This window comes from Panthera tigris, chromosome D1, assembly GCF_018350195.1.
Source record: "Panthera tigris isolate Pti1 chromosome D1, P.tigris_Pti1_mat1.1, whole genome shotgun sequence".
Lineage (NCBI taxonomy): Eukaryota > Metazoa > Chordata > Mammalia > Carnivora > Felidae > Panthera > Panthera tigris.
Window position 1 is genome coordinate 53,109,575 of NC_056669.1, and position 27,539 is coordinate 53,137,113.

The 27,539-nt window shown below is 46.6% G+C and overlaps 1 protein-coding gene across 3 annotated transcripts in view; it reads left to right on the forward strand.

Moving 5' to 3' along the window:
* Positions 1–27,539, forward strand: part of TENM4 (teneurin transmembrane protein 4) — a 597,404-nt gene that overhangs the window by 509,367 nt on the left and 60,498 nt on the right. For all 3 annotated transcript variants that reach the window (XM_042957496.1, XM_042957497.1, XM_042957498.1), the window contains 3 exons: positions 17,084–17,203; positions 21,876–22,137; positions 24,736–25,003. In XM_042957496.1, coding sequence (XP_042813430.1) covers positions 17,084–17,203; positions 21,876–22,137; positions 24,736–25,003 — 650 coding nt within the window. The remainder of the gene's footprint in view (positions 1–17,083; positions 17,204–21,875; positions 22,138–24,735; positions 25,004–27,539) is intronic.

The window sequence follows — 27,539 nt, forward strand, 5'->3', positions numbered from 1 at the left end:
GAGACGTTTCTTCCTCAGAGAACACTCAAGGCAGCTCTGTCTGTATGACACGACTTTCGATGCATCTCCTCTTGGGAGGGACAGGGTGGACATAGGGCAGACAGATCCCTTCAGCAAATAGTTGTGGATTGCCAATGCCGGACAGGTTAGCAGATTATAGGAAGAGGTTCTGACAAAAAAGAATCACCCCTGAGTTTCTTGAATATCAGTTCACAGTGTGTTTGAGGACACTGTATTGATGAGAGAAACGTGATGTTGTCAAGCCTTTCTGGGCCCCTCTAAGTCTAATAAGTTATCAGCTCACTCAGGTGAGGAAGCTGGGTAGGGGAAGTTGCCATGAAAATCAGCTGATGGGACACACTGAGCCCAAAGAGAAAAGACTTGAGGAGTCAGGGGACTCAGAAAAAGGAGGGATGGGTGATAAGGTCATTTATCACAAAGGAGGCACAGGATCATGTGCTACGGAGAGGGTCAGACCCTATGGAGAGGGGACACGGAGCAGGCCCAGAGGGGAACAGAGGTGCCACACAACACAAGCTCTGCTTGGTAAATACTGCTCTGCGCAAGGCCTGCAAGAAAAAGATTCGCATCTATGCCCTCTTACCTTGAGGGCACGTCATGTGTCCCATACTGTGTTAGTTGTTGAACCCCTGGTGCCAAGCACAGAGCTTGGCCCAGACTAAACCACACAGATCGCAGAATGAATCAGCCAATCAGCCAGTGCTGAGTGCCTGAAGAGAAGTAGAGACAGAGCGTCCCACGAGTTCAAAAGCATGGCCATCACTCCCGCTGCACACCTCAGGGCTGCGTCTGGAAATGAATGAACAAACCAGCAGGTGAACTAATGAATGAAGCTTCCGGCACGACGTGGCCTTTAGCCTGAAACAAAGATTTTAGTGAGGATGGTTGGCCATTAAAACATTATTTATCCCACTTCAGCTCGCAACAACCCATTAGTGCATCATGAAATCAATGTAGTGAGTCGAAACTATTTTTTTAAAAAAAGTAAATTTAGACGGAAATGGGGTACAGTGGAATGGAAAATATTAGTCCAACACCGTGACGAGGATATGTATTGCACAAAACGTGGCTGTCCGTATGTATGCACGTGCGCGCTCCTGAATAAACTGCATTGCTTAGTGTTGGCTTCAGTTGAACAGGACTTAAAAATGCATTCTAGACTGAGGAACCAGCATGACTTTCTGGGATAATCAGAGAATTGAGAGAATTTTACTGTGGCTGGAGCATAATGATGGTGATACTGTTTTCTAAATCCAAAGCCAAGAGACGTTCTCTAACCTTTGAAATCAAGATGGTCTTAGGAAGTCTGGGGTATATGATCCTGGTGTATAGAGGGGGCGTGTGGGAGAAGGAAGAACATAGGGGACTGTGCAGCGAGACAGATACAGAACTGAGAAAGGTCAGCCCCTCACCTGTTCACTAGCCAGAACAGAGTTTTTCATCTCAGGACCTAAAACTGGCAATAAAGAGAAGTGAGATAACCTGGATGCCATGTAAGTCTTCAGAATTTCCTTCAGATCCTTTATAAAGACACAAAGTTTCAGGGCACCTGGGTGGCTCAGTTGGTTAAGCATCCAACTCTGATTTCCGCTCAGGTCATGATCTCACAGTTCATGAGTTCGAGCCCCACACTGGGCTCTGTGCTGACAGTGCAAAACCTGCGTGGGATTCTCTCTCTCCCTCTCTGTCTGTCCCTCCCCAGCTCATGCTTGCTCGCTCACTCTCTGTCTCTCCTTCAAAATAAATAAATATTTAAAAAGAGAAAAAGACACAAAGTTCCCAGGAATTTTGAAAGCCAGGGTTTCCAAGGGGGGAAAAAAAATAACAGGAGGGAAAAAAGATCATGTCTGCACCATAATCTTTTCTCAGCGCACTGCAGACATAAAGCGACATGCAAGGATCAGTGGCAGAGCAGTTACAGAAAAGCACTTACGTGCCACCCCACCCGCATCCCCCAGCCCCAGGCCTTCGACAGCCCTCAGCCAGCCCTCAGAGAGGCTGAGCAGTAGAGACCATCTAATGGAGCTCAAATAAACACCAGCTTCCTGACAGCTGGCTTCTGAGTGAATTTATTATTGAATTATACTCCTGCGTTTCAGAACAAGCTGAGCTGACAGACTACCCCATCAGTTTAAGGAGAGGGGGGCAGGGAGAAAGACAATGATGAATTACCCTGACGGAAGATGGAAGAAGGGAAGGATCCTGCTTCCTCCAAAATGCCAGCCATTATATATTATTCATGTTGGTTTTTAAAAAATCCCTCCCCACATTGAAATGAATGTTTATGATGATAAAGCAACTAGGTGAATTTAATTCAGGATGCAGGCAGCAACTTCTCACATCATCCTGATGAGCAGCTAACAACTCCTCCTCTGCCACTTGATCATCCCTTTATTGATTTCAAAACCGAATTACAATCTCTGTTTGCTTGGTAGCTTGAGCCGGCTCCTAGCTGTCCATCACAGGAGGCATTAGCAGAGGATGCTGTGCTTAAGCGAGAACCACTCGGGGTCTTTGGGGGGAGGGACTGCATTCAAGTCCTCGGGCAAATGAGAGCAAACGACCTTGGGCGAGCAAGGCTCCATTTCCTCATCTGTAATGTGGGGCTACCAATTCCCACCCCGCAGGTTGTTTGGAAGATTAAATGAGTTAAAACACCTGAAAGCCTGATGGCCGGCATGTAGCACACATTCAGAAATGACACCTAACGTTTACCAAGAATGTTCTGTGTGTCAGCATTGTTGGAAATGGTTTGTACATTTCCTAAGTAGTATCACCTTTACATCTCCCCCCAGACCAGATGACATAAGGACTTCATCAGCCTTCTTTTACAGATGGGAAACGGAGGCACAGAGAATTGAGCGACCTAGCCAAAGACACAGGGCTCGTAAGTGGCAGGGCCAGCAGGAAGCCAAGCCGAATGCCTCTGGAGCCTATGTGCCGAGCCTCCGTTCCCTGCCTGGTCCTTTATATTGCCATCTCGGCATCTTCAGTTCAGAAATCTGTACAGCATGATTCTGCTACAACTCTACAACCCCGGCTTGCCCTGACTTTCTATCTAATACTGTACAGCGTGATGTAAAGAGGATGTGCAAGAAGTCTGTGTGCTTCAGAGCACCAGCCTCAGAGGCAGGTAGCCTGGGCTTGCATCCCGGCCCCACCCTTTGCTAGCTGTTATGACCTTGAACAAGCCTCACTCTATGCCTCACTTTCTCCATCTGTCATATGAGGATAATAACCCATACCTCATGGGGATGTCTGAGGATTAAATGAGATGTAAAACACTTATGTGTCAGGGCAGTATGCATTCAGTAAGTGTTAGTGGCCCTTGTCCACTAATAGCAAGAGTTAGCATCAGCGTTAGCAAGGACATTAGTATCTGTATGGGTTTTAGTGTCACTGTGAAAACTGGGAGAAAAATGAGGATCTGAGCCAGAAGCCTATTAGTGTAGTTATAGAATTGATGCAAATGCCGTAGCACCAAGGCAGGTAGAGGTGAATGGACCTTGAGATCATCAGGTAGAAGAGGAAACTTTGAGGTCAGAGAAAGCTCTTGGCTCAGCAGGGTAGGAACAGGACTCTCCCGAGTCCTAAGTGAGGGCTCTCTCAAGCAGTAATTCTGGTGTTTATAAATCAGGGACTTAGGACACCCTGATAAATTTCGAGCAACGAGAAGTAAAAACATTGGAAAGCCATGCATCACATTACCAAGACTGGCCTCAATGGAGCTCTTCGGGTCAGGACTTATCAAATACCTCTGCAGTGAGTCTAACCAGCCCTCCAGTCTGATCCTGGAGGCATCAAAAGTTGGCTACAAGTGAGCCCCGCAGTGCTGGGCTGTGATGGGCTGTGATGTGGACAGAGCTGCTACCTCAGGACAGTGCTCTGGCAGAAGAGAGAGCTGTGCCCACCTGCCTCCCCCGCCTCTGCCTTCCCCTCCCCCACCTCTGCCTCCCTCGTCCCCTCCCACCCCGGCAGGACCCCACACATCCAACCTGTAGGCCTCTAGCACCAACCCCAATCCAAAGAGAAGGCGCTGAGCAGCCCCAGCTGCTCAGTCTCAGGTCCTTCAACTGCTCTGCTATCTGACCATTGGCTTACCAGCTCTGCGATGCGGGTTTCTGCCCTGGCCCAGAATCCTAACCTCACTTTCTGTGCCCCAGTTCCTGAGACGAGCAACCCAGGACCCCTGCCACCCAAGAACTCAAGTCTTTCCTTCTCTTGCCAGGCTCCTACCCTTGCCACATCTGGTCCTGGAGCTCCATCCCTGCTCTGCTCAGGAACTTGGGCATTATTGTCTGGTAACACACAGGACATCCACATCCAGCCACCCCTGGGAGCCACCTCATCATGGCTATGCCCCTGTCAGATCCTCCTCCCCTGTCCCTTGAATGACTGTTGACTTTAAACACCACCTGTCAATTGCTGTATGCCTCAGACTCAGTCTGCTGAGTGGATTTTCTGCATGCCCCTTTCTGCGTCTCTGCCCAGCATTGTCCCCAACCTAGGAAGTGAGTCTAATTGTGGTCCATCCCTATCTCCCCTTTCGGAGTGAAACAACAGAAGTCTCCCTTTTCCAGGAGAAAGCAGAACCCGTCCTGTGCTCTGACAGGAAGACAGGACACACAGTCCCTGAATGGACTTGTACACCAAGAGACTATATATGGAGTCACACTTTAGCAGAGTTGCCTCAAGTTTTTCTAACAGCACAAACCATCTCCTGAGAATTCTTAGAAGCAGGCCTCTTGATTTGAAGCACAGAGAACAGCCTTTTGGGACATGTCTCATACATTCCATGTCCCTGTCCCCACTCTTTCTAAGCAACATTCCAGGCAGGAGACTTGCTCCTCCAAAATGATCTCCACTGGCCAGCCTCTGTCAGGACTGTTTCTCCTTTGCCACAGCCAATGGATTAGTTTCTGTGACATAGAGTGTTATGAATAGTCCAGGGCTCTGTTCTCGTGTGCACCTCCATCAGCCAGCAGAATATTCCAGAGGGCTCCTGTGGGAGATGACTCAGCCCGAAGCATCAGCATTCAGCAGTCAGGTTGCCTACAGGCTTGGGTGATCTGAGCTGCAGCCTGAAAGCTCATGCTCCCTGAGAATCTGAAGGGCTCAACAGCCACATGAAGCCAGAAGGTCACAGAATGGTGGCTTCTGGGCTCTGCAGGAGGCACAGCCTGGGGGCTTAGGAGACACTAACAGTTTCCAGACCATCTTGTCACTAGATGCCCTCAGGTGGTGTCAGGGTACTATAGCAGACCTGTCAATGTCCCAGCCTTGATGTCTGATAGAGAGGATCCCTGCCCAGCTCCAGACATCACATACCTCACCTATAAATGAGGGGCTTGGATTCAATCCCCGCAAGGAACTTTCTTAGCTGAAAAATTAAATTTCTGTTAATCTGAAGAAGATTGTGGATTTTTCCTGCTATCTCCCTAGACATATACAAAATAGTCTGAGAGAAGAAGCTTTTTCTGAATGAACTGGAGTACTTCCCTGTGATGTTTATTCCATATACCCAGCAGGTGATCTGGAAGCCTCTGGTAGAGTCTGAACCGAACCCAATTCCAAATGGAAGAACAAAAATCAGGGTACATGGGCAGAGCCTGGTGCTCGATTCTAGCTGTGGGAATGTCTGTAGGTCATGCTGGCATGACCTGGGAGGCAGCATCCCTTTTTATCCCATACTTGTTATACTTCCAGATATGACGATTTTTTTTTAAATGATGATATTCATTCCAGAATCTGAGTTCCTCAGACACGGAGATTGTGTCTCATTTATTGTTAGTTATTCAACTGCTTAGAATACGATAGAAAATAAAACAGAAACTACAGGCACTGCCCTCCTGCAGTTTCCATAAGTAAATAAGAAAATGGATAAATAAATACTACCCAGCACTGTGTCCATCTAGTACATAGTAGGTGCTCAATTAAAGATCCAATAACTGAACCCTATTTTTATTTACCAGACCTCTGTCTGAGTTTCTCTTCCCTCAACCCATATCTATCCTTTCCTTTGGGCTAATTGAAATAACTATACTCATTTTTTTTTTTGCCTTCATCATTTTCTTTCATTTATTCATGTGATATTCATTTATTTCTTTCCTCAACATTTACTGAATGAATCCTATACACCTAGTCCTGTGCTGGGCACTGGACTTAAAAGGTGGGAAGAACATGGTTGTTACCCTCAAAGAACTGGCAATCTAGAAAAGAAGATGAGATCTTTGAACTAGCGAATACACTTTAGTGGGATGAATATATTGTGTTTTGTTCACTAAAGCAGGGAGTGCCTTCTTTGTACTGGGGAAATAAGGAAGAGCTTCACTGAAAAGCAGACCTTCAAGGAGAGGTTAGTAAGAATGAGAAAGACATTTGAGGCAGATGAAGTAGCATAGACAAAGGCAGAGAGGCATGGAAATGCATGCCAGGACGATGATATGAGATGTAAATTTCACATGGCAGCAACACAGGATATGAGAATGGCAAAACGGGACGTAGCCTGCAGAGGCCAGCAGGGGCCAGATCCTGAAGGATGTTAAATGCCAAGCTGAAGACTGTGGGCTTTGTCTGGAGACAGTGGGATACTGCGGAAAATGACTTGTATAGCACAGAGTTGCTGGTGCTTTGGTAAAAGAACAGTGATAAAGTTTGGACAGTTGGGGAGCTCAGATCTACACGGTGCCTGAAAAGAAGATCGAGTCCAATTCCCTGCCCTCCAATAAGTCAGGAACATCAAAAGTTAAGTGATTAGATCAAGTTCTATCATTTTTGGCCTAGGGTCAGTGAAAGAAACCTAGGAAGAGCTTTGAAATAAATGAAAAAGAATGAAGCACAACTAGGAGGCAACTTTTGAATATAATAATCGATAGCATATTGAAGATTATTTCATTAAAAGAAATCACAAACACACACCACTGTAACTCTAGCACAGTACCGTGGTCCCGAGATGGGTGCCCAATGTGGTCCATGAGGTACAGGGAGAAAATTAGAGTGTCTACCTGTATTGAGTTTTTACCTTCAGAAGTCATGTTTTAGTCAATGTTTGAGTCATATAGGACACTAGGTTTTCACTCATTTGCTCCCTTGGTCCCAATGTTAGTTGGTAACAAGGTGTTCTTAGAGAGACAGTGAACCTGTACTGGTTGATTCTGGTGTATTACAACATGACTGCAGTGTGTGTGTGTGTGTGTGTGTGTGTGTGTGTGTGTGTGTGTAAAATCTAGTTTCAAATAAACCTACGCATAAAATGGTCCGGTGCCATAGAAAGATCCTTGTAGAGTAGCTGCAGATCAAGGACAATACAGTGTGAGTACAAGCAAACAAACAAAACAAAACAAAAATGGCAGAGCTGGTACTTCTAGTATAGTCTTCTCAACTCCGCTCTCAAGTGAAAACCAATAAGGTTCATTTTCATCAGATCGAACAGAAAGGTAACCAAGATTCAAAGTTTTCAAGAATCTAAAAAATGTTAGTCCAAAGACTCAGCATTATCAAGAAGACTGTTTGAAATACAGGCATACCTCAGAGACATTACAGGTTCCATTCCAGATCACTGTAGTAAAGCAAATCATGCAATAAAGGAAGGCAAGTGAATTTTTCGGTTCCCAGTGCATATAAAAGTTAGGTTTAAATTCTATTATAGACTATTAAGTGTGAAATATAATTATCTCTTAAAAACAATGTACATACCTTAATTCAAAAATAACTTCATTGCTAAAGAATTCTAACCATCATCAGAGCTTTCAGTGAATCATAATTTTTTTTTTTTTTTTGCTGGTCAAGGGTCTTGCCTTGATGCTGATGGCTGCTGACTGCTCAGGGTGGTGGTTGCTGGAAGTTGGGTGGCCGAGGCAGCTTCTTAAAACAAGTCAACAATGGGGGCGCCTGGGTGGCTCAGTCGGTGGAGCATCCGACTCTTGATTTGGGCTCAGGTCATGATCCCAGGGTCATGGGATCAAGTCCTGCATCAGGTTCCACACTGGGAGTGGAACCTACTTAAGATTCTCTCTCCCTCTGTCCCTCTCCCGCTTACACTCTCTCTCAAAAATAATAATGCTAATGATGACAAAAATGAAGTTTGCCACATTGATTGACTCTTGCTTTCAAGAACAATTTCTCTGTAACATGTGATGCTGTTTGACAGCAATTTACCCACAACAGAACTTCTTTCAAAACTGGAGTCCATCCTCTCACACCTGCCACGCTTTACAAACTAAGTTTCTGTTACATTGTAAATCCTTTGTGTCGGTTCAGCAGTCTTCACAGCATCTTCACCAGGAGTGGATCCCATATCAAGAAAACACTTTCTTTGCTCATCCATGAGAAGCCACTCCTCATCTGGTCAAGTTTTATTATGAGATTGCACTAATTCAGCTATGTCTTCAGGCTCCACCTATAATTCCAGTTCTCTTGCTCTTTCTACCACGTCGTCAGTTACTTCCTCCACTGAGGTCTTGAACCCCTCAAAGTCACCCGTGAGGGTCAGAGTCCACTTCTTCCAAATTCCTATTCATGTTGATATTTTGAGCTCATAAATCACAAATGTTCTTCAAGGCATCTAGAATGGTGAATCCTTTCCAGAAGGCTTTCAATTTACTTTGTCCAGACCCACTAGAGGAATTTCTATCTATGGCAGCTATAGCCTTATGATATGTATTTCTTAAAATAATAAGACTTGAGGGGCGCCTGGGTGGCTCAGTCGGTTAAGCGGCTGACTTCGGCTCAGGTCATGATCTCACGGTCTGTGAGTTCGAGCCCCGCGTTGGGCTCTGTGCTGACAGCTCAGAGCCTGGAGCCCGTTTCAGATTCTGTGTCTCCCTCTCTCTCTGACCCTCCCCTGCTCATGCTCTGTCTCTCTCTGTCTCAAAAATAAATAAACGTTAAAAAAAATTTAAAAAATAATAATAATAATAATAAGACTTGAAAATCAAAATGACTCCTTGGTCCACGGGCTGCAGGATGGATGTTGCGTTAGCGGGCATGAAAACAACATTTATCTCGTACATCTCCATCAACGCTCTCAGGTGACCAGATGCAATGTCAGTGAACAGAAATATTTTGAAAGGAATCTGTTTTTCTGGGCAGTAGGTCCAAACAGGAGGGTTTAAAATATTCAATAACCATGTTTTAAACAGAGTGCTGTCTTCCAGGCTTTGATGTCCCATTTATGGAGCACAGGCAGAGGAGATTCTTAAGGGCCCTAGGATTCTCAGAGTGGTAAGTCAGCACTGGTTTCCACTTCAAGCCACCAGCTGCCTTAGCCCCTAACAAGAGAATCAGCCTGTTCTTTGAAGCTTTGAAGCCAGGCGCTGACTTCTCCACTCCAGCTATGGAAGTCCTAGATGGCATCTTCTTTCAATGGACGGCTGTTTCATCTCCATTGCAAATCTGTTGAGTGTAGCCACCTTCATGAGTTATCCTAGCTAGATCTTCTGGATAACTTACTGTAGCTTCTACATCAGCACTTGCTGCCTCGCCTTGCACTTTCGTGTTACAGAGACAGCTTCTTTCCCTAAATCTCATGAACCAATCCCTGCTAGCTTCCACCTTTTCTTCTGCAGCTTCCTCACCCTCTCGCAGCCTTCAGAGAATTGAAGAGAGTTAGAGCCTTGCTCTGGAGGATTTGGCTTTGGCTCAAGAGACTGTTGTAGCTGGTTTGATCTTCTATCCAGACTACTCACACTTTCTCCATACCAGCAATAAGGCTGTTTTGCTTTCTTATCATCGTGTGTTTCTGGAGGAGCACTTTTAATTTCCTTCACGAACTTTTCCTTTGCATTCACAACTTGGCTAACTATTGCATGAGTCCTAGCTCTCAGCCTACCTCAGCTTTTGTAACGTGCCTTCCTTACTAAGCTTAATCATTTCTAGTTTTTGGGTTAAAATGCTGGAACACTTAGGAGCCATTTTATGGTTATGAACTGGCCTAATTCCAATATTGTCGTGTCTCAGTGAATAGAGAAGCCTGAGTAAAGGGAGAAAGACAAGAGAGCAGCTGGTGGAGCAGTCAGAACACACCCAACATTTATCCATTAAGCTCACCATCTTACATGGGCATGGTTCATGGTGCCCCGAAACAATTATAGTAGTAATATCAAAGTTCACTGATCACAGATCGCTATAACAAATAAGATAATAATGGAAAAGTTCGGCATGTTGCAAGAATTACCAAAATGTGACACAGAGACATGAAGTAAACACATGCTGTTGGAAAAATGGCGCCAATAAACTTGCTTGTTACAAGGTTGCCACAAACCTTCAGTTTGTAAAAATGCAGCATCCGTGAAGCACAATGAAAGGAAGTGTGCCTGTGTGCATTTTTATCCATTAAACCTTGCACTAACTGCATATGATTAGTATTAGCTAATGATGGCTGCACATGTGTATAATTTGTTAATAAATATAAAGACATCCACAAAGCCTGCTCAAAAAAAGGTGTATACTCAAAAAGAGCCTTAAGAGCCCTTCTCTGGTGATGTGAACTCTGATTTTTTGAGGCAGCTAAAACAAATTGAGAGTCTCGATTCCTTGGGTGTATATGTGTGCCAGACGGTAAGTAGTTTGAGAGGTGAAGTGACTTTCCCAGAGTTCTCATGGATAATTAATGATGAGTCCTTAGACTTTCTTTTCTCACCTTCCCAGTGAGAAGTTTAAAAGTTTAGGAGGAAGGTCTCTTCTAACACATTATGACCAGTGGGTTCCCAAGAATTTGTTTATAGGTGGAAGATGTCAGGCTAGAAAAGCTAGTGAAGGAAACTGAGGCAGAGCCCTGAGATGGAAAGGCAGAAAGAGAGGCCAGCACAACAGCTAGTGTGTCCAGGCTGGAAGGAGGGTCTTGGAGGCTACAGTGTGGATAAGGTCAGGCTTGGACAGAAACCCCCTTGCTGGGGTGGTTTGACAGCCCCATGAAGTGGGTTTCTCATTTGGGCCCAAGTAAGGTTCTTACAAGATGTTGAATAAAGTCTAGGAGATGCTGGGAAGATCGCCAGTCAATCAGCAAGAGCTAGCAGACAACGGTTTAAGGGTTCTTACAGGTCGGGCATATAAGTCTGTCTAAAGTATGTAATACAGAGGAGTGATTTTCATAAACGAGTGGCACGGAGTATCAAATACTTTAAATCAGAGAAGAGCTAAAGTTACCTTTTGCCACCTAGATCCCAAGTGATTATTCCGTTCTCCTGAATACCAGTTTCCTTAGCTGTTCTCATTTAATAACTAAAAAGTTAAAGCTGCAGCTTTTCTCCCTTCATCTTCCTTTATCTGCATGCATAATAGGCATTGAATAACAAATCTGACTTAATTTCCGGCATTCGTTTTTTGTGTTTCTTTTTTTTTTTAAGTTTTCGAAAAAAGAGGTACAGATAGGAGGCTATAGACCCAAGGTAGTAACACTGCAAGCTGAGATGGTGTGGATCCTCCAGGGGAAGGAACCCAGCCTTGGGATGCAGTTTGGGCTGATCAGCTAAAAAGGCCCAGCCCCTCCAGCCCTCGGTTCCTTGGCCATATCCCCATCAAGGTCAAGTAGCTCTGAGTTCCCAGGCGTCACCCCCACCCCCTTCAGTGACAGAAACACATCAGTTCTTTATTCGTTCAATGAATAATTTATCAAGAGCTTACTCTGTGCTACGCATTCAGATTCCAGGGCAAATACCAGTTTTAGTGGAGGCTCTCTTTTGCCCACTTAGACATGAACATCAGTTATGCCCAATGCTAAGAATATAGCGGTGAAGGAGATGTGGCCCCTGTCTTCAAGGAGCTCATGGGTCTGCCCGGGAGGAAGATTGCCCCAGTGGTTTTACGGAAGTAGGCCAGAGGGGTGGGAGTGTGGGGTACCACTCGATGAATGCAGGTGGGTTTCAGGTGAACAGGATAGGTAGAAGTTTCCATAGAGAGCGAACAGTTCAGAGGTAAGTATCAGGATTGTATGAACTCCATGAAGATTCTAAAGCTAGGGATGATAGGGCTACTTGAGCTTGAATGGGTAGCACTATATTAAAACCATTATACATATTTTTTAAAGATAATTTATTGTCAACTTAGCTAGCATAGAGGGTAGACAGTGTGCTCTTGACTTCAGGGGTAGTAGATTCCCGTGATTTTCGCTTACGTACAACACCCAGTGCCTATCCCAAGTGCCCTCCTCAGTGCCTATCACCCATTTTCCCCTCTCCTCCACACCCTCCCCCCCATCAACCCTCAGTTTGTTCTCTGTATTTAAGAGTCTCTTATGGCCTGCCTCCCTCTCTGCTTGAAACTACTTTTTCCCCTTCCCTTCCTCCATGGTCTCTGTTAAGTTTCTCATTCTTTTTTTTTTTTTTTTAATTTTTTTTTTAACCTTTATTTATTTTTGAGACAGAGAGAGACAGAGCATGAATGGGGGAGGGGCAGAGAGAGAAGGAGACACAGAATCGGAAGCAGGCTCCAGGCTCTGAGCCATCAGCCCAGAGCCCGACGCGGGGCTCGAACTCACAGACCGCGAGATCGTGACCTGAGCTGAAGTCGGACGCTTAACCGACTGAGCCACCCAGGCGCCCCTGTTAAGTTTCTCATTCTTAAACATGCATTGGATTCTATTTGACATCAGGATGGGAAAAAACTTCAGCTACATGGGCCGCTGAGAATGGAGGTCCAGAGAGGTCCGATGATTCTCCAAAGTCCTATAGTTAGTTACCAGAGTCAGAAGTAGGAACCGACTCCCTGGCCAGGGCGCTTCCCAGCCCATCCCCTACCCCCCCCTCCTTGACTGACAGTTGAGGTTAGCTTCTTATTTGCTTGATTTTGTTTCGAGGTGTTTCTGTCTCTCCAACAGTTTCCCCTCTTGACTCCCAACCTGGCCGCTGTACTCAGGAAGCAGTCAGGCAGATCTTCCTCCTCACTGGTGTCAGCAAGGGCACCTCAGTCAGGCCCTGAGCGTGATTGGACTAATGCCAGCTCATTTGATGCGCACCCCCACCCCCTTGGCCTGGCACGAGCGCTCCTTCCTGGCAGAGTTCACTCAACCTAATTGCCTGTTTTGTGCCCCAGCTGCCTGACATATGCCAAACCCATGTGTTGATTCACTTATGTCAGAGACAGCTACACTCGAGCATTTCAGGTTGGCTCTGGTGAGCTCCAGCAAGCAACCGGGGATAGTAATTCCCGCATTTAAAACCCCCTCATCTAACACAGTACACAGTGCCTAGCTTATTAAGTAGGTGCCCCGGTTTTTTAACTAGAGTGAATTTTAGTGGCTGCAGGTACCTAAAATAGTAGTAAGAGTAAAGATCTGGAAGTCAGAAGTCCTAGCTTTGAGTGTCCACTCAGCCAGTTTTTTTGCTCTATGACCTTGAGCAAGTCATTCCTTTCTGAGCTTCAAGTACTTGATCATTTCTCCCCTAATAGACACTCGGGGAGCAATGTCCGTGCTTGCCCTAGCCCCAGGGGATGTGGTCAGAGCCCTCCTCTGACTCGCATGCAAGCATGTAAGACAGCTATGTAAATGTGAATGATAGAATTCTGTGAGTATCACGGTCATGGAGAGATCCTTGGAAGTATCTAGGGGAGCCTAGAGGAAGAGGTGATTAGTTGTGCCAGGAAGACTTGGTATCAACCTCACTGAGGTGATGACAGCTTAGATGGGACCCTGAGGACAAGGAGAAAATAATACCCCAAAACTCTATTATGCCCAGATAGTGACCAAAGGAAAGCAAAACCTGTCAAATATAGGACTGGTGAGAGGAGGGCCATATGAAGCAGCCGGAAAGCCAAGTTTGTGATAGTGATTTGCACCCCATGTTACTGACTTCTTGCCAAGGTGTGGTCTTCCGTTATAGAATTTCACGGTCCGAGCATTAACTATTTGTCAGCCACATTGACCCTTAGTGTGGGGTCTGTTCCCGTGGCATACAGAAGCCGAGGGCTCATGCCCGCTTACGAGAACTGATTGTTAAATGTTCGGGAATTCTGCAGGCTAGTTTTTGAACACTACTCTTCTGAAAAAATAAAGTGTGTGAAATTGAAATTAAATAAATTTTATTAAAAACAAAGATAATCAACACTCATCACTTCCTAATTATTTTACTATATTCCACTATTCTCGTTCTCCTAAGTTTATTAGGACTCTTGTGTCTTGTGGAGGAAGGACTTGGTAATAGGGTCCTACTGTGCATCTCTTCCCAAGTCTGGATTCAGTGACATCTCGTTAATAGCATGAAATCGGCCAGGGTGGAAGTATTTACACCACAGAAATAGGCAAACGCTACCAATGAAAGCTATTTTTCTTTTGAAAGCCAAGTATTAAATGTTTACCAGTATACCACGGGTGGTATCCATTCAATAAATGGGATGAAGGGAGAAAGCATTTGGAAGCCCAGGACGCACATCTTTTCAAACCTCCCTGGACAAAAAAAAAACACAGCATGAGACACATTTCAGAGGCCTCCACAGAGCCGACTTCCCCCATCTCCTTTGTCCCAGAGAGGCCTTCGTGTTAAATTGGGTTTTCTTGACAACTGAAAATCATGGTTAAACAGGAGGAGGATGGAAGTGTTTTTCTCCAGGACCTAATTCCTGAGCCAAATGCCTGTTTTGGCAAGAGGCCTCTGTGGTGTACAGGGGTACAGGGAGTCGACTTAATCTTCTCCAGAACCCAAGCAACCCATGGGACCCTGGGCTAAAATTACATCTGCTCTGGCTGGCCAAAGTGAAGGCTACAGGATGGCCAAATGGTGCTGATTTAACATTTCCCAATAATCAGGAAACCTCCAAAGAGAGATCATCAGAGGAGGCTGGCCCGCATGTGTATGAGGGGCATCAGCCAGGGAAGCCCCCAAAAGGAAACCATCCCCGGAGGGCTAGTTGCCATCCAAGCAGAATCTGAAGGCACATATGTCAGGACAAGGCTGGACAGTCGCCAGCACCAGGATGAGATCTGTTAGTAATTCTTTGGAAGGACAAAGTTCCAGCAATAAGAAATTCAATTTTCCTCCATTAAAGAAGGCATCTCTCAGTACCAGCTGAATACAATTGATGGAATAAATCTTTCCCATTAGTGGAGAGATAATTTCACATAAATGTATTGGGAGACCTTCAGAGCAGGACTGAGAGTCTTTGCTGAGCCTCACCGCTTAACTCGTTTGTCGTGTAATTGCATTTAGACCAAGGGCCTCGGAAGGAAACCGCTGACTGGATTAGCATTAACCAGATTGGGTGTAGTGAGGTGAGGTGAGGTGAGGTGGGGTGGGGTGGGGTGGGGTGGGGTGGGTGGGGTGGGGGAGGGGAGCTTGATGCATTGTGGGTAGTTGTTCTTGCCTTCTGAAAGGACAAGCTGACACTAGTGAGACCAGCTGCTTACAAGCCTGGTGTTAATTGCTTTTCTCATCAAACAGAGAAAAGTTTATCACTCTAGGAAGGTAGAGATGTAAGTACCCAATGAGGCAGAGGCTGTTTGAGATCCCTTTTTTATGAATGCCCATAGGTCTCATCAGTAGCCCTTCTCCAAGCCAGAAAAAAAAGCCATCTGAACAGAGGCAGATGGAAACAGTTGTCTGGATACTCACACCTGAATATTCGCCTCAGATCTGGCTTGTCAACCAGGGCTGTCTCCCCAGTGCCCTGATGCCTTAGGATGTTGACACCACTGAGCACCTCCTTTTTCTCCCGTTGCCAGTGGTAAACAGAATGGTCTAAGTTGGGCCCGGAGCTGTGAGCCCTGCATGTGAGGCTTGGCTCTGCCACTACCTGCTGCGTGACTTGGGGCAAATAACGTAACCTCTGTGGACCCGTTTCCTCTTCTTCCACCAACTCATTGATTTTCCAACAGGCTTTTCTCTGGCTTCTCCAGAGACATAAGAATCCAGAGTTGCCTTCAGAATCACTCCAAAGCTCTTATTTCGTCTAGAGAGATGTGGTTTCTGTTTTCCATGTTGAGGTCCTTATAAAATATCTTCTGGTGAAAAGGTTCCATTTCTGATGTATTTCTGATATATTTGAAAAACCATCATTCTAGATGATCTCTAATTGCCCCACTCATTTACTCAATCCACCATTGTTTTAAACAATGACCTAGTGCTTATTAGGCATTTCCAGGCACTACAGAGAGAAGGAAAGGAGTAGTCCTTGACCCTGCCCTCAAGGAGCTCACGATCTAGTGGAGAGGAGGACTGTGTGCAGTGTGGCAGGGTATCTGGGTGTTTGTGTCAGGTTTTGGAAAGAAGTGACTAGTCTAATTAGGGTCATCAAGACAGACTTCAGGGAAGAGGTGTCATTTGAAGCCGAGTCATAAAGGATGAGAGTGTTGGGGGAGGGGTGCTGGAGTGACACTGAGGCAGCTGGGAGAGCACTGCACGGACACAGAGGCTTAGGCAACACGTGCCTGACAAGTTGGGGGGAAACAGATGGTTTGTTGTCTGGGATATAGAGGGTAAGTGGGAGCGGGGATATTATTGGGAGATGGCGACAGGTTCCAGAAACCACTCCAGGGGGATGCTTAGCATCTGCCCTTCTGCTGTTTCTAAAGCCAGACAAGAGGATGTACCCTCTATCCTGTTCACTTTCTCGAGAGTATGTCCGCTTCCACTATGTCCATTAGTGACAATAATAGCCACTGTCATTCATGGAGCTTGCTCTGAAGAAACAGAGTTTCAAAGAGCTGTCACATACTTTTGCAACTTTAGAGAGCTAGAAAGTGGCAGAGTCAAGCGTTGAACCCAAGTCTCATGATTCTGGATTCTCAAGCGTAACTCTGTAACCCGGCTGCTAACTCTGCTGCTGGTGTAGCCCTCTTGTATCAGTTTATCCCCTTACTGCATAACATAGAATCCTTAGAAAATGACGTCTAGTAAGGTATCTACAAACATCTCCCAGTTATAACCCTTTAGAGGACACTTTGATGCCTTAAATTGAGTCAATATGAAAAAAAGAAGAATATTACTCCTCTTGAGTAAATACAGCGAGCCCCTGGGTGCCCAGATATGTCTGAGCGGCCTGCCTTCTGTCTTCTGACCTCCAAGGCTTCCCTGCCATCCAGGGTTCTAAACATGAAAAGTAGATGACGTCATTCTCTCTTCTCTACCCACAGGCATGCGTGTGTCATTCGTGGTCAAGTGATGACATCAGATGGGACCCCACTGGTTGGTGTGAATATCAGCTTCGTCAATAATCCTCTCTTTGGATACACAGTCAGCAGGCAAGATGGCAGGTAGGAGACCTTTTGTAGAGCAGGGTTAGTGAAGGTCCTGTTCTCGTGGTCTTGCCACATAGCTGCTGCTGGAATGGCAATGTGGAAAGAGGATGGGACCTGAATTCAGAGGCCTAGCTCTGCCACTCACTAGCTGTGAGACCTTGCACCTGACTCTGGCCTTAGTCCCTTTGGCTAGAAATTAAGCAATCTCTTCTCATTTGGTTCTCAGAGTAAGCATAGGGTACCTTATACATGTTATCTTGCTCAATGGCTTATAATATAAAGCACTGTCACATGGGCCACTTTCCTCAGACCAGACAACTCCAGAAATGTTCGTATTCCTGCTGTGTGCTTTCCATCTACAACTGCCTAGGTCTGTGGAAGCCACTGGGTGATGACAGAACTCTGCCCCTCGGATCCCCGCGAGAACAGTCGGTAGAAAGAAGTAAAGTTTCTTCACTCACTCTAACTCTCCATTTGCTAGAACAATTAGACAGTTCTCCTCACCTCTCTGGACCTCAACTTCTTCACCTATGAATGGTCCTAATACTAGCATCTCACAATTTGGTTGTAAGGATGACATTCCATGATGGATGAGGAAGCGCCTTGCACACAGTAGGTGTTTAATAAATCTTAGTTTCCCTTCCCTCCTCTGGTTCATTGCCATATTGCCAGGACCTGGCATACGGTAAGGATGCAGTAAATATTAGCAGTTTATTAAAATTACGAATTATTAAATGATGAGGAGGTGATGATTGTGGTACAGGCCACTAGGAATATTTTGGAGAAAATGGAAAGAGAAGGAAGAAAGTGGAACAATTTAGGCTGTCGGTGGTGACAGGTCCTCGATTTTTAATAAAATCAGGTGGTGGCAGTCCATCTGGCTAAGTGTGGGCCCATAAGGTTGATTTTCACTCTGTGTTGGAAATTATGCTCCAGCCTGATTGATTTTAGCACCTCTTTAATCCAATATCAGACGTGAACATGTCCTGGCCGAGGTGATAATGAAGTAGAGGCTCATCTGTTTGTAGACATGTGTGCCTCTTAGACAGAGTGGCAAGCTTGGCATGGGGAGCCCTCTCCCCCCTCCTCTCCCTGTGAATGGGAAGGGGCCCAGCTAGAAGGGGCTGGCGGCCAGTGCCAGGAGTAATCTGGCCGGCCCAGACCACTGTCCCCTGCCCCACACACCTTCCAGCCCAGGAAGCACGTCAGTGCAGACGTTCAGTACGGCATGGGGGAGTATATCTTTCTCATGCTCTGTCTTCACTGCCTTCCAGCTTGGGGCTGCCTGCTAGATGGAAGTGGCAGATGTGAGCATTCTAGGCAACAGGTATTGTGGCTACATCATTACCTGCTGTGAAACAGTCATCAAGAAGGAGCCGTGGGGACTGCTCTTTTTTTGTCACGAAAGGTGTCCGTCATTGCCATGAAATGGCAAATCGTCAGTCCTTTGCCTTTGCTGTACTTGGTCAGAGTGGGTCCGTAAAACACTCCGGAGTCATGTAGGTTTGGTGGCCCTTGAGAAGAGCCCACTCCTTCGCCTCCAGGCTTTGATTCCCCCTGTGTGTACTGCCCCTGTGATTTCCGTGGCCCCTTGACAGCATGGGGAGCCTGGGAGGCAATCGTCAGCCACACTTCCTGCATCAGTTTACTAAATCACATCATAGGAACCAGAGTTGCAGAGAGCTTGAGTTTCAAAGCGATTCTTAACCAGTGCTTTATGGGGCTTGAGTTTTCCTCCCAACTAGACAGTGCATAATGGAGGAGAGCCATTACTGACTCTCCAGGTGCCTGCAGATCCCCATTTGTTATGTATGAATCTTGCCCATTTCCTTTCAGCTTCCCTTTCTTTCACCCTCCTTATCTCTCACACCTCGGGAGAGCCCGTAAGGCCTGAGACATAGCCTGAACGTCACAGTGTATACAAGTCTGTGGACCAAGTCTAACTCAGCTCTGTATCCCTCACTTCCCAGGCAGGCACTGTGCTGCCCACTCTCGCCCAGCTCCCCAGTCCCTTTCACATACCCACCACACTGGAATACCAGACATCAAGACTTAACTAGAGCCAAAGAGATCGATAAAAAGATGGAAAATAGAAGCCATGAAGAAAAATTTGTAAAGAATAGCAGACAGAAGAAGCAGTCCAGGCTCGCTGAATTGAATGGGGGAATATGGAGCATGATGCCCTGGGAGTGGGGTTCTGGGCTTTTCCCATTCCTTATCCCATCTGTCTAATTAATAACTGCCAAGTGGTTATGATCATCATTTTACATGACGAGATTGAGGCTCAGGTGACAGAAGTCACCTATGGAGTGAATAGCAGTGCTTAGACAGGCCCTGAGCTGTTTGGGCTTCGCCTGAGATCCAGGCCTTCCTTTTGTGGTCAGACTCACATCCATATCCACAACAAGGTTTCCCTCCAGATGAACAGGCCCAGCTCTTGGCAAGATCCAGTCACACCCAGCTCTTGGCAGGGCCAGCTGCCCCTAGCCCACTCACCACCTTGAGAATATGTCTTTTTGGGTTTGTCTTCGCTTCCTCCCCATGCTCATGCTCTCGTGAAAGGAGCTCGTGAGCCGGGCCAAAGTTCTGTTTGATGGTTACAAATGTTCTGTCAAAGTACAGATGCTCTTCAGGTCTATGATAGGAAAGTCGTTCTCTGGGTATTTCCCCAAACCATGGATATTCTCTTAGAGAGCCAAAACCTAAACTCTTGGTTCAGGACAAACTCCGTCACTGTTTATTGAAGATGGCACTGTCCTACTTCTGCTACCCAAGTGTGGGCCTAGAAAGGGCTGAGTGAGGAGCAGGCAGAGTGGGTGAAAAGTTTCAGCAAAGGACAAGAGAGTCAGGCTCCGGAGCCTAGAATCCCGAATCTGGGGGCATCGTCTGTCAGGAACAGGATTTGGCACTAGGTCAGGGCAGTTCATCGTAAAATCCCGGGGAGAGGGAAGAGCAAGCCAGAGCAGAGAGCCCAAACCCGCATAAAGGTGAGGTCCTGTGTTAGAGTCTCTATAACCAACTGCACGGGTGAATGCTGGGTTGGTCTGTAACAACAGCCCAAGTAGGAAGGAGCCTAGGGTGTTCAGTTCAAAAGAAACTGACAGCGTCATTCATACAGTCCTTCTGTAAACTATAAGCGACAAGCGCTGGGCTAGATTCTGGAATGAATGAGGAATCATGCACCTGGGCCAAGCAATAAACATGTGACTCCTGGGCGGTGTGTGGTGGGCCAAGAGGAGGAGGGCACGTGATGCCCTGAGAGGGAGGGAGCTAGAATTCTGACCAAGTAAGGAGTTTGCAGGAGCTCTCCAACCACAAGAACAAGATGAGGACAGGCCTTGAGAATGCATCCTCAAGTAGTGGCTAAAAGACTCTGTCCAGAGACATCACAGCCAAGAGGTGGCAGGTGGACCGGGCCACTGTTTCTAAGTCCTGAAGGACTGTCAAAGGCAGAAGGAGTCACCCCAACAGGTAGAACAAGGCCCAATGGCTAAGTAGCTATAAGAAGAGGGACCCAGGCTCAATTCCAAAAATAACAAATCCTAACAGAACTAACGGAAGATAGGACAGTCCTTCTGTGGATATAGCAAACTCCTCATCACAGGGAACCAAATGGTCCCTTGCTGGTGATTCCATAGAAGAAAAGCATCAGACTGGGAGAGGGCTGTGAACAGTGGCCGGCTGGCCACCGGCTCTCCCGGACACCACAGAGACCTCACGGCAGCAGGGAGTCTGGGCCTCAGTCTTCAGCTTCCCTTTTGCACCTCACGCGTACTGTCAGTTGTGCCTTTTTGTAATTCCAAAGGCCTGCATTGAGTAATCTATCATAATCAGAGCCAAAATTGCCGTAGGATCATAGGATCTTAGTGACTTAAGAATAATCCCTTTGAAATTTAAGAAACAAAACAAATGAACAAAGAAAGAAAGAGGCAAACAAATTTTAAAAAAAAGAAAAGAAAAAGAAAACAGACTCTTAAATACAGAGAACAAACTGGTAGTTGCCCGGAAGGGAGGTGGGAGAGGGGATGGGTGAAATAAAGTGGGTCAAGAGTACATTTATCTCGGTGAGCTCTGAGAAACGTATAGAATTGTGGAAGCATTATATGGTATACCTGAAGTGAATATAACACTGTATTATTAATTATACTTGAATAAAAAATCCATTTGAACCTTTTCGTTTTATATATTGAGAAAATTGAGGGCCAGAGAGGCTGAGGGATGTGCTCGAGATCGCAGAGCAGTTCATGGCAGAGGCAGGACTAGGCTTAGGGCTCCTAATACCAGGGCAGGACCTGTTCCACTTCATTCTGCTGACTTCTCACTGAGCTTCAGCTCTAAGGGTCCCTAGGTACCAGAACCACCATAGCAGAAGCTCATCAGCTGTCCTGTGTCCCGGCAAATGGCTCTCCATAGCAGCGATTATTAATGTTGGTTTTGGTAAAATCTCTGTAATGAACCATTTCCCCCAAAACCAATGCTTTATGGAATCTCTGTTACTGTTTGTGGTTATAGTGAAGTCTTTAGGTTTTATGGTCTCCTCAACAAGTGCTCAGACCTTTTGGTGTAATTTTTTTCTCCTTTATATCTCTCTTTGCCCCACCCCCACCCATTATCCTCTTCCTCCTCATCTCCTGTTTCCTGCTTTTCCTGCTCCCCCCTTTTTCCCACCCCTCCCCCTCTCAAACAGCTTTGACTTGGTCACAAATGGCGGCATCTCTATCATCCTCCGGTTTGAGCGGGCACCTTTCATCACACAGGAGCACACCCTCTGGCTGCCTTGGGATCGCTTCTTTGTCATGGAAACCATCATCATGCGACATGAGGAGAATGAGATTCCCAGCTGTGACCTGAGCAACTTCGCCCGCCCCAACCCTGTCGTGTCTCCATCCCCGCTGACGTCCTTTGCCAGCTCCTGTGCAGAGAAAGGCCCCATCGTTCCAGAAATTCAGGTACCCAGCTTTCTTAGCTATATTTCTCTGTGCTTTTATTTCACCTGTGGGGTGGAGGAGGATCTCAGAGACAGGGGAAAGGGAGATCTCATCAGCCCACCATGCAGAATCCGGCTGCCAGACCCCACAGCAGCCGTGGCGTGTGATGGTCACCCCTCTTCCATACTCAAAACACAGGAGCACTGGAAGCTTCCTGGCACACTCAGGCATATAATAAACTCCCACTCCTTTTCCGCTCTGCCATCCAGTTCACTTCCACTCTCCTTTCCCCCCAGCCTCCAATGTCCCCCTCTATCATCATTTCTGTGGAAAATATTTATGATGATAGGTTCTACCAACAGGAGTGGGACACACAGGCATCATAATAAAGGTTCAGTGAGAAAATATACATGAGGCGCTTTAGCACAAGGTGTAGCACTCAGTAAGCGCTCAATAAATTTTCTCCAGTATTATTCTTATTTAAGATTATTTTACACACACTGCCTTCATGCCAGAGGCATGCTTTGGCTCAAATCTCTACATACAAGTGCTGTACTTAATTCTCATTAAAAGGAAGTAATTTGGAAAGATACAGTCTAATCGGATTGAAACCAAGATAGATTCTTGGCCTAACAAAGCTGTGGAGAGTGAGATGTCTTCTGCCATCCCAGCCCAATCCCAGATGGCAGGAACAAAGGCCAAGGGAAGAGAGATGGCAGGAAGAGGTCCCAGGCTCGCTCGCTTGCCCACCAAGAGCTCTGGTCATGTGCATGTTAATAGGTTGCAGGGGCCTGTGGAGCAGGGAGCGTATACACTTTCGTGTGTATGTTTCACGCCTGGCTGAGCAGTCATATCTGCGTGTGCGTGTGCGTGTGCGTGTGTGTGTGTGTCCTGCTGATGGGCTTCTGGCGCCAGCCCACAAGGACATACAGCCATTTTGAAATTCTCATTGCACCCTCAGGTTGAAAACCTCGCTCCTTTTAGAGATTCGGCGCCGGTCTCCTATCTCAACTACCAGGCTGACCTTTCTTTTGAAATGGTTGTCAGCGGAGACAGAGCTTGCTGGAGAGAAGTAATTTGTTACTCAACCCTGGTTCAGCTCCATCTAGACATTTTCCCAGGAGCAGAGACTTTGGAACAAATGAGGTTAAAGGTCCCACCCTGTTCGCAGCGCTCCCTGAGCTGGGTGTCTGCGAGCCCAGCTGGGTCACAAACCTTGCTTATTATCAGATTCATGAAACACATGAAAACAAGCTCCTGGGTTTTCCTGGCCCTATCATTGGCCAGCCTTCGCAAGCACTGGGAGACGTACACTGTAAAAGGTGTGTTGAAGATAAATATTTATGAGAGCGTCAGGATGGCACTCGAACCCTGCCTGTGGTTCACCAGGGTATAGAGCCTGCTTTGTCTAGAAGCTGCAAGCTGATTTTTAGGAAGGTTGCTTTGCTTTAGGCCCAGTCCCTAAAATTTTGTGTGCTCAGAACGGGGTAGGGAGAGCTCACCCCCATATGTGATATGAAATGGACAGAAAGGAAAAAGCTTTCTTTGTGAAGGCCCAGTTTCTCCCTGAACACCAGAGTAGAATAATCATTGTCCTTTTAATGGATACGTTAGCCTCAATTGATTTAATGTCCCCTTCTTAAAACAGAGCCCAGAGCATCAAGCTGATAGAAGTTCTCTGCTTTCGCCATGTGCCTGAGAACCCTGACATTGATTTAAAGTTTCCATCTTGGAAATGAGCCTGTTACATACAGGAGATAAAGTGCCACCTTCCCCACCATTCTGTTCATCTAGCACAGCATGGGGCACGGAAACTCCATGCCTCCAGTCTGACCCCTTTCTGTGGGTGAGCTGGAGGGAGGCATTGGCCACAGGCCCTTGGCAGGCCGTGCTCTCAACCCTGCATAATTGTTTGGCCAGCCTCTTATGGTCTCTGTTTATTTTCCTGAAGAGGAAAGGTATTTGAGGGTCTTATTTTAGGAAAGTTTTGAGGGAGAAACTGCCCTTGCTGAGGCGGCTGTCCGTATTAGTCTGAAGGAAAGTCTGTCTTCATATTACCCTCAGCTCCCAGCACCAGCACCAACGGCAGCAGCAGCATCCTGTTTACTGAGTACCTGTCATAGGCTGGGCACTTTATATGTGTGACCTCACTCAATCCTCACACTACTCTGGAGAGGAGGCTGACGTTCGGCAGCTTGCACGCGTTTCTCGGAGGGCATAGCTAGTGAATGAGAGGCAACATGATGATAAATATTTTACACGCATTATCTCATGTGTTCCTCTCACTAATGCAGCAGGGTGAGCACCATCATCCGCGTGGAATGGGGCAGGGGTGTACCACGTGGAGCTGGTCCGGAGCCAGGCCTCCTGACTCTGGGATCCCTCCTCTTCCCTCCCGTTTCCCCTTTGCCCCTCTTCCCCTCTTCCTCCTGCTTCTCTTCACACCCTGCCTCCCCCTCTTCTTTCGTCTCTCTTTTCTAGTTCCTGCTCCTCCTCTCCCTCGTCCCCCATCTCTGCTTCCTCCTCTACCTCTTGAACACTCAGAGCACATGGGGCTTGTCAGCCCCCCTCCTCCCACGAGTCCATGACCGTCCACTTGCTGTGTAATCTGTCTTCTAGGCTTTGCAGGAGGAAATCGCTATCTCTGGCTGCAAGATGAGGTTGAGCTACCTTAGCAGCCGTACCCCTGGCTACAAATCTGTCCTGAGGATCAGCCTCACCCACCCTACCATCCCCTTCAACCTCATGAAGGTGCACCTCATGGTGGCAGTGGAGGGCCGCCTCTTCAGGAAGTGGTTTGCTGCGGCCCCGGACTTGTCCTATTACTTCATCTGGGACAAGACAGATGTCTACAACCAGAAGGTGTTCGGGCTCTCGGAAGCCTTCGGTAAGCCTCTCAGCCCCAGGACTCAAGGCCATCCTCAGAGACACAGTGACGCTTGGGGACGTGGGGCTCTTTTTCCACTTGCCGTGTTTCTTCCTCCTCCCTTCCTCTTCTCAGAAATTCCTACGGCTTAGTCGGCCTTCAAGACTTTTTGGTGGCCATCCGTGACCTAAGAGAATGTACTCAAAGACCTGAATGTGGAAAAGCTGATAATTTTTTTTAAAGGGGGTTACAAAAGCAGAAGGGCCCTTGAAAAGTGCTCTGGTGGTATGTGACAGCTAAAAGAGGCTTTGTGCCACGAAGATGCAGCTATGACCCCCTCAACCATCTGGCCTGAACTCACCCATGAGAAATGTGGGAGTCTGGAGCTCCTGGGTTTCTTCAGAGTTATTGAGGTGCAGGAGCTAAGATTCTGTCTTCATCAGGAAGGCTTGTTGGCCTTTTTACCTTATTTTCAATCAAAGAGGTTCTGTCGTCGTCGTCGTCGTCGTTGTTGTTGTTAAAGTTTTTATTTGTTTTTGAGAGAGAGAAAGGAAGAGAGAGAATCCTAATCAGGTTCCATGCTGTCAGCACAGAGCTCAATGCAGGGCTTGAACTCATGAACCGTGAGATCATGACCTGAGCCGAAATCAAGAGTCAGACACTTAACTGACAGAGCCACCCAGGGGCCCCCCTCCTCATTGTTTCTGTCTGTTTTTAAGATGAAGCAGAAGGTGACTGTGGCCTCACCTGGAGTCCCAGCCCCACTCAGACGTCGGGCTCCAGGGGCTGGCTGTGCTCATTCCAGCCTCCGTATATAGCAGAGTCCCAGGAAGGGTTCAGAGCTGGACTGTGAGCCGACCTAACCCCTGCGGGGCTAATCCCCCAAACACGTAGAGTATCAGCCCAGGAAATTCCTTCTCATCTTGAAACCTACTCCAATTTCATCCCCTTATTAGATTGAGCAATGGCAGAATGAGGAAGCAGAGGAGAAATAATGTTGTAAAGAAGAGAGGAAGGGAGGGAGGGAAGGCAGGCAGTCAATAAGAGAATGTCTGTTGAACACCTGCTCTGAACAGTGTGCTTCCCTGCACGTTAATATCCCACTTAATCCTCACAACCACCCTGTGAGTCAGAAATTGTCCTCGGATTCTGCAAGAGAAAGCCGAGGCCGGGAGAGGTGAGGGAACCTCCCAAGGATGGATGAGACAGGAACGGAGCTGGACTCATCCCAGTCCTTCCCTGTAGTTTTGCATCCCACCCTACCGCACAAGGGCATGCTGGGAGTGAAGATGCCATCTCTTTCTGTTCACTCTCCCTTCTGTAACTCAAACTACTTCTGGGGTCTCATTAAAAAAAAAAAAAAAAAAAAAGCCTTGCAACCTCTTCAGGTGAAATGGGTATCCTTAGTGTCCACCAGCCAGGGACAAAGGCAGGTGTCTGCATAGTGGGACTTCAAGGGCTGAGGCTCACTTCCCTTAGGTGACCAATAGGAGGCGTAGAGGCTGCTTAAGGGACTCACGGTCACAGAGAAGATGTCCCTGTGAACATTCCCCTCCTGCCATAGATGGCTAACAACTTTTATGGCACCTAAAGAAACTTTTAAGGGACTGTCCACTTGTTAATTCCTGTCCTGAACATGCAGTAGGATATTGACCTCTTGACGGATACTGTCAGCACAGAAAGATGCTTGAAAGAAATGGCATTCCTGTCTCTGCTGGTTCCTTTCCACAGGGCAGGTACAGGGCTTTTTACAAATCCAGTCTCAGGACGGCTGCCATGGTTAGCCTGCATCCCGGTGCCCTCCTGAGGAGGTCTGGATTTATGAAACAGAAATGAAACCAGGGGATTTTCAAGCTTTGAGACTCAAAGCAACTTCCAGTTTTCAAAGTACCCTAAGTGAGCTCTTTTTCCATGTATTCATTATAAACGACCTTGAATTTTTTTCTTTAGTAAAGTAATACCATTATCATTCATAAAAATGTGATGAACGGACAAAAATATAAATAAATTCATACATGTTTCTATAAAACAACTACTTGTTAACATTTATGTTTATTTTCTTTTCTCGTTTATAGTTTGTGTATAGTTTTTTTTAAGCCTAGATAGAATACTGTATATACAACTTAGCATTATTCCATAAGCATTTTCCATGACACCCCACTATCTTCATAACCAAATTATCCGGTGGCTGCATAATATTCCTCAAGTGGGTACACTTTGAAGACGTACTTACTTATTTGTTTATAGAGCGTGAGAGCTGTGGAGGGGCAGAGGGAGAGGGAGAGAGAATCCCAACCAGACTCCACACTCAGCATGGAACCCAATGCCAGGCTCAATCTCATGACCATGAGATCATGACCTGAGCCAAAATCAAAAGTCAGATACTTAACCGACTGAGCCATCCAGGGGCCCCATCTAGTGGGTGCACTTTGATTTGCTCAACCTGTAACCCCTTTTAAACTTTTAGATTACTTCCAATTCGCACTATTATAAATAGTGCTGCAGTGAAGAGTTTTGTGCCTGAAGTATTTTCCATACTAAAGGATTATTTCCTGGG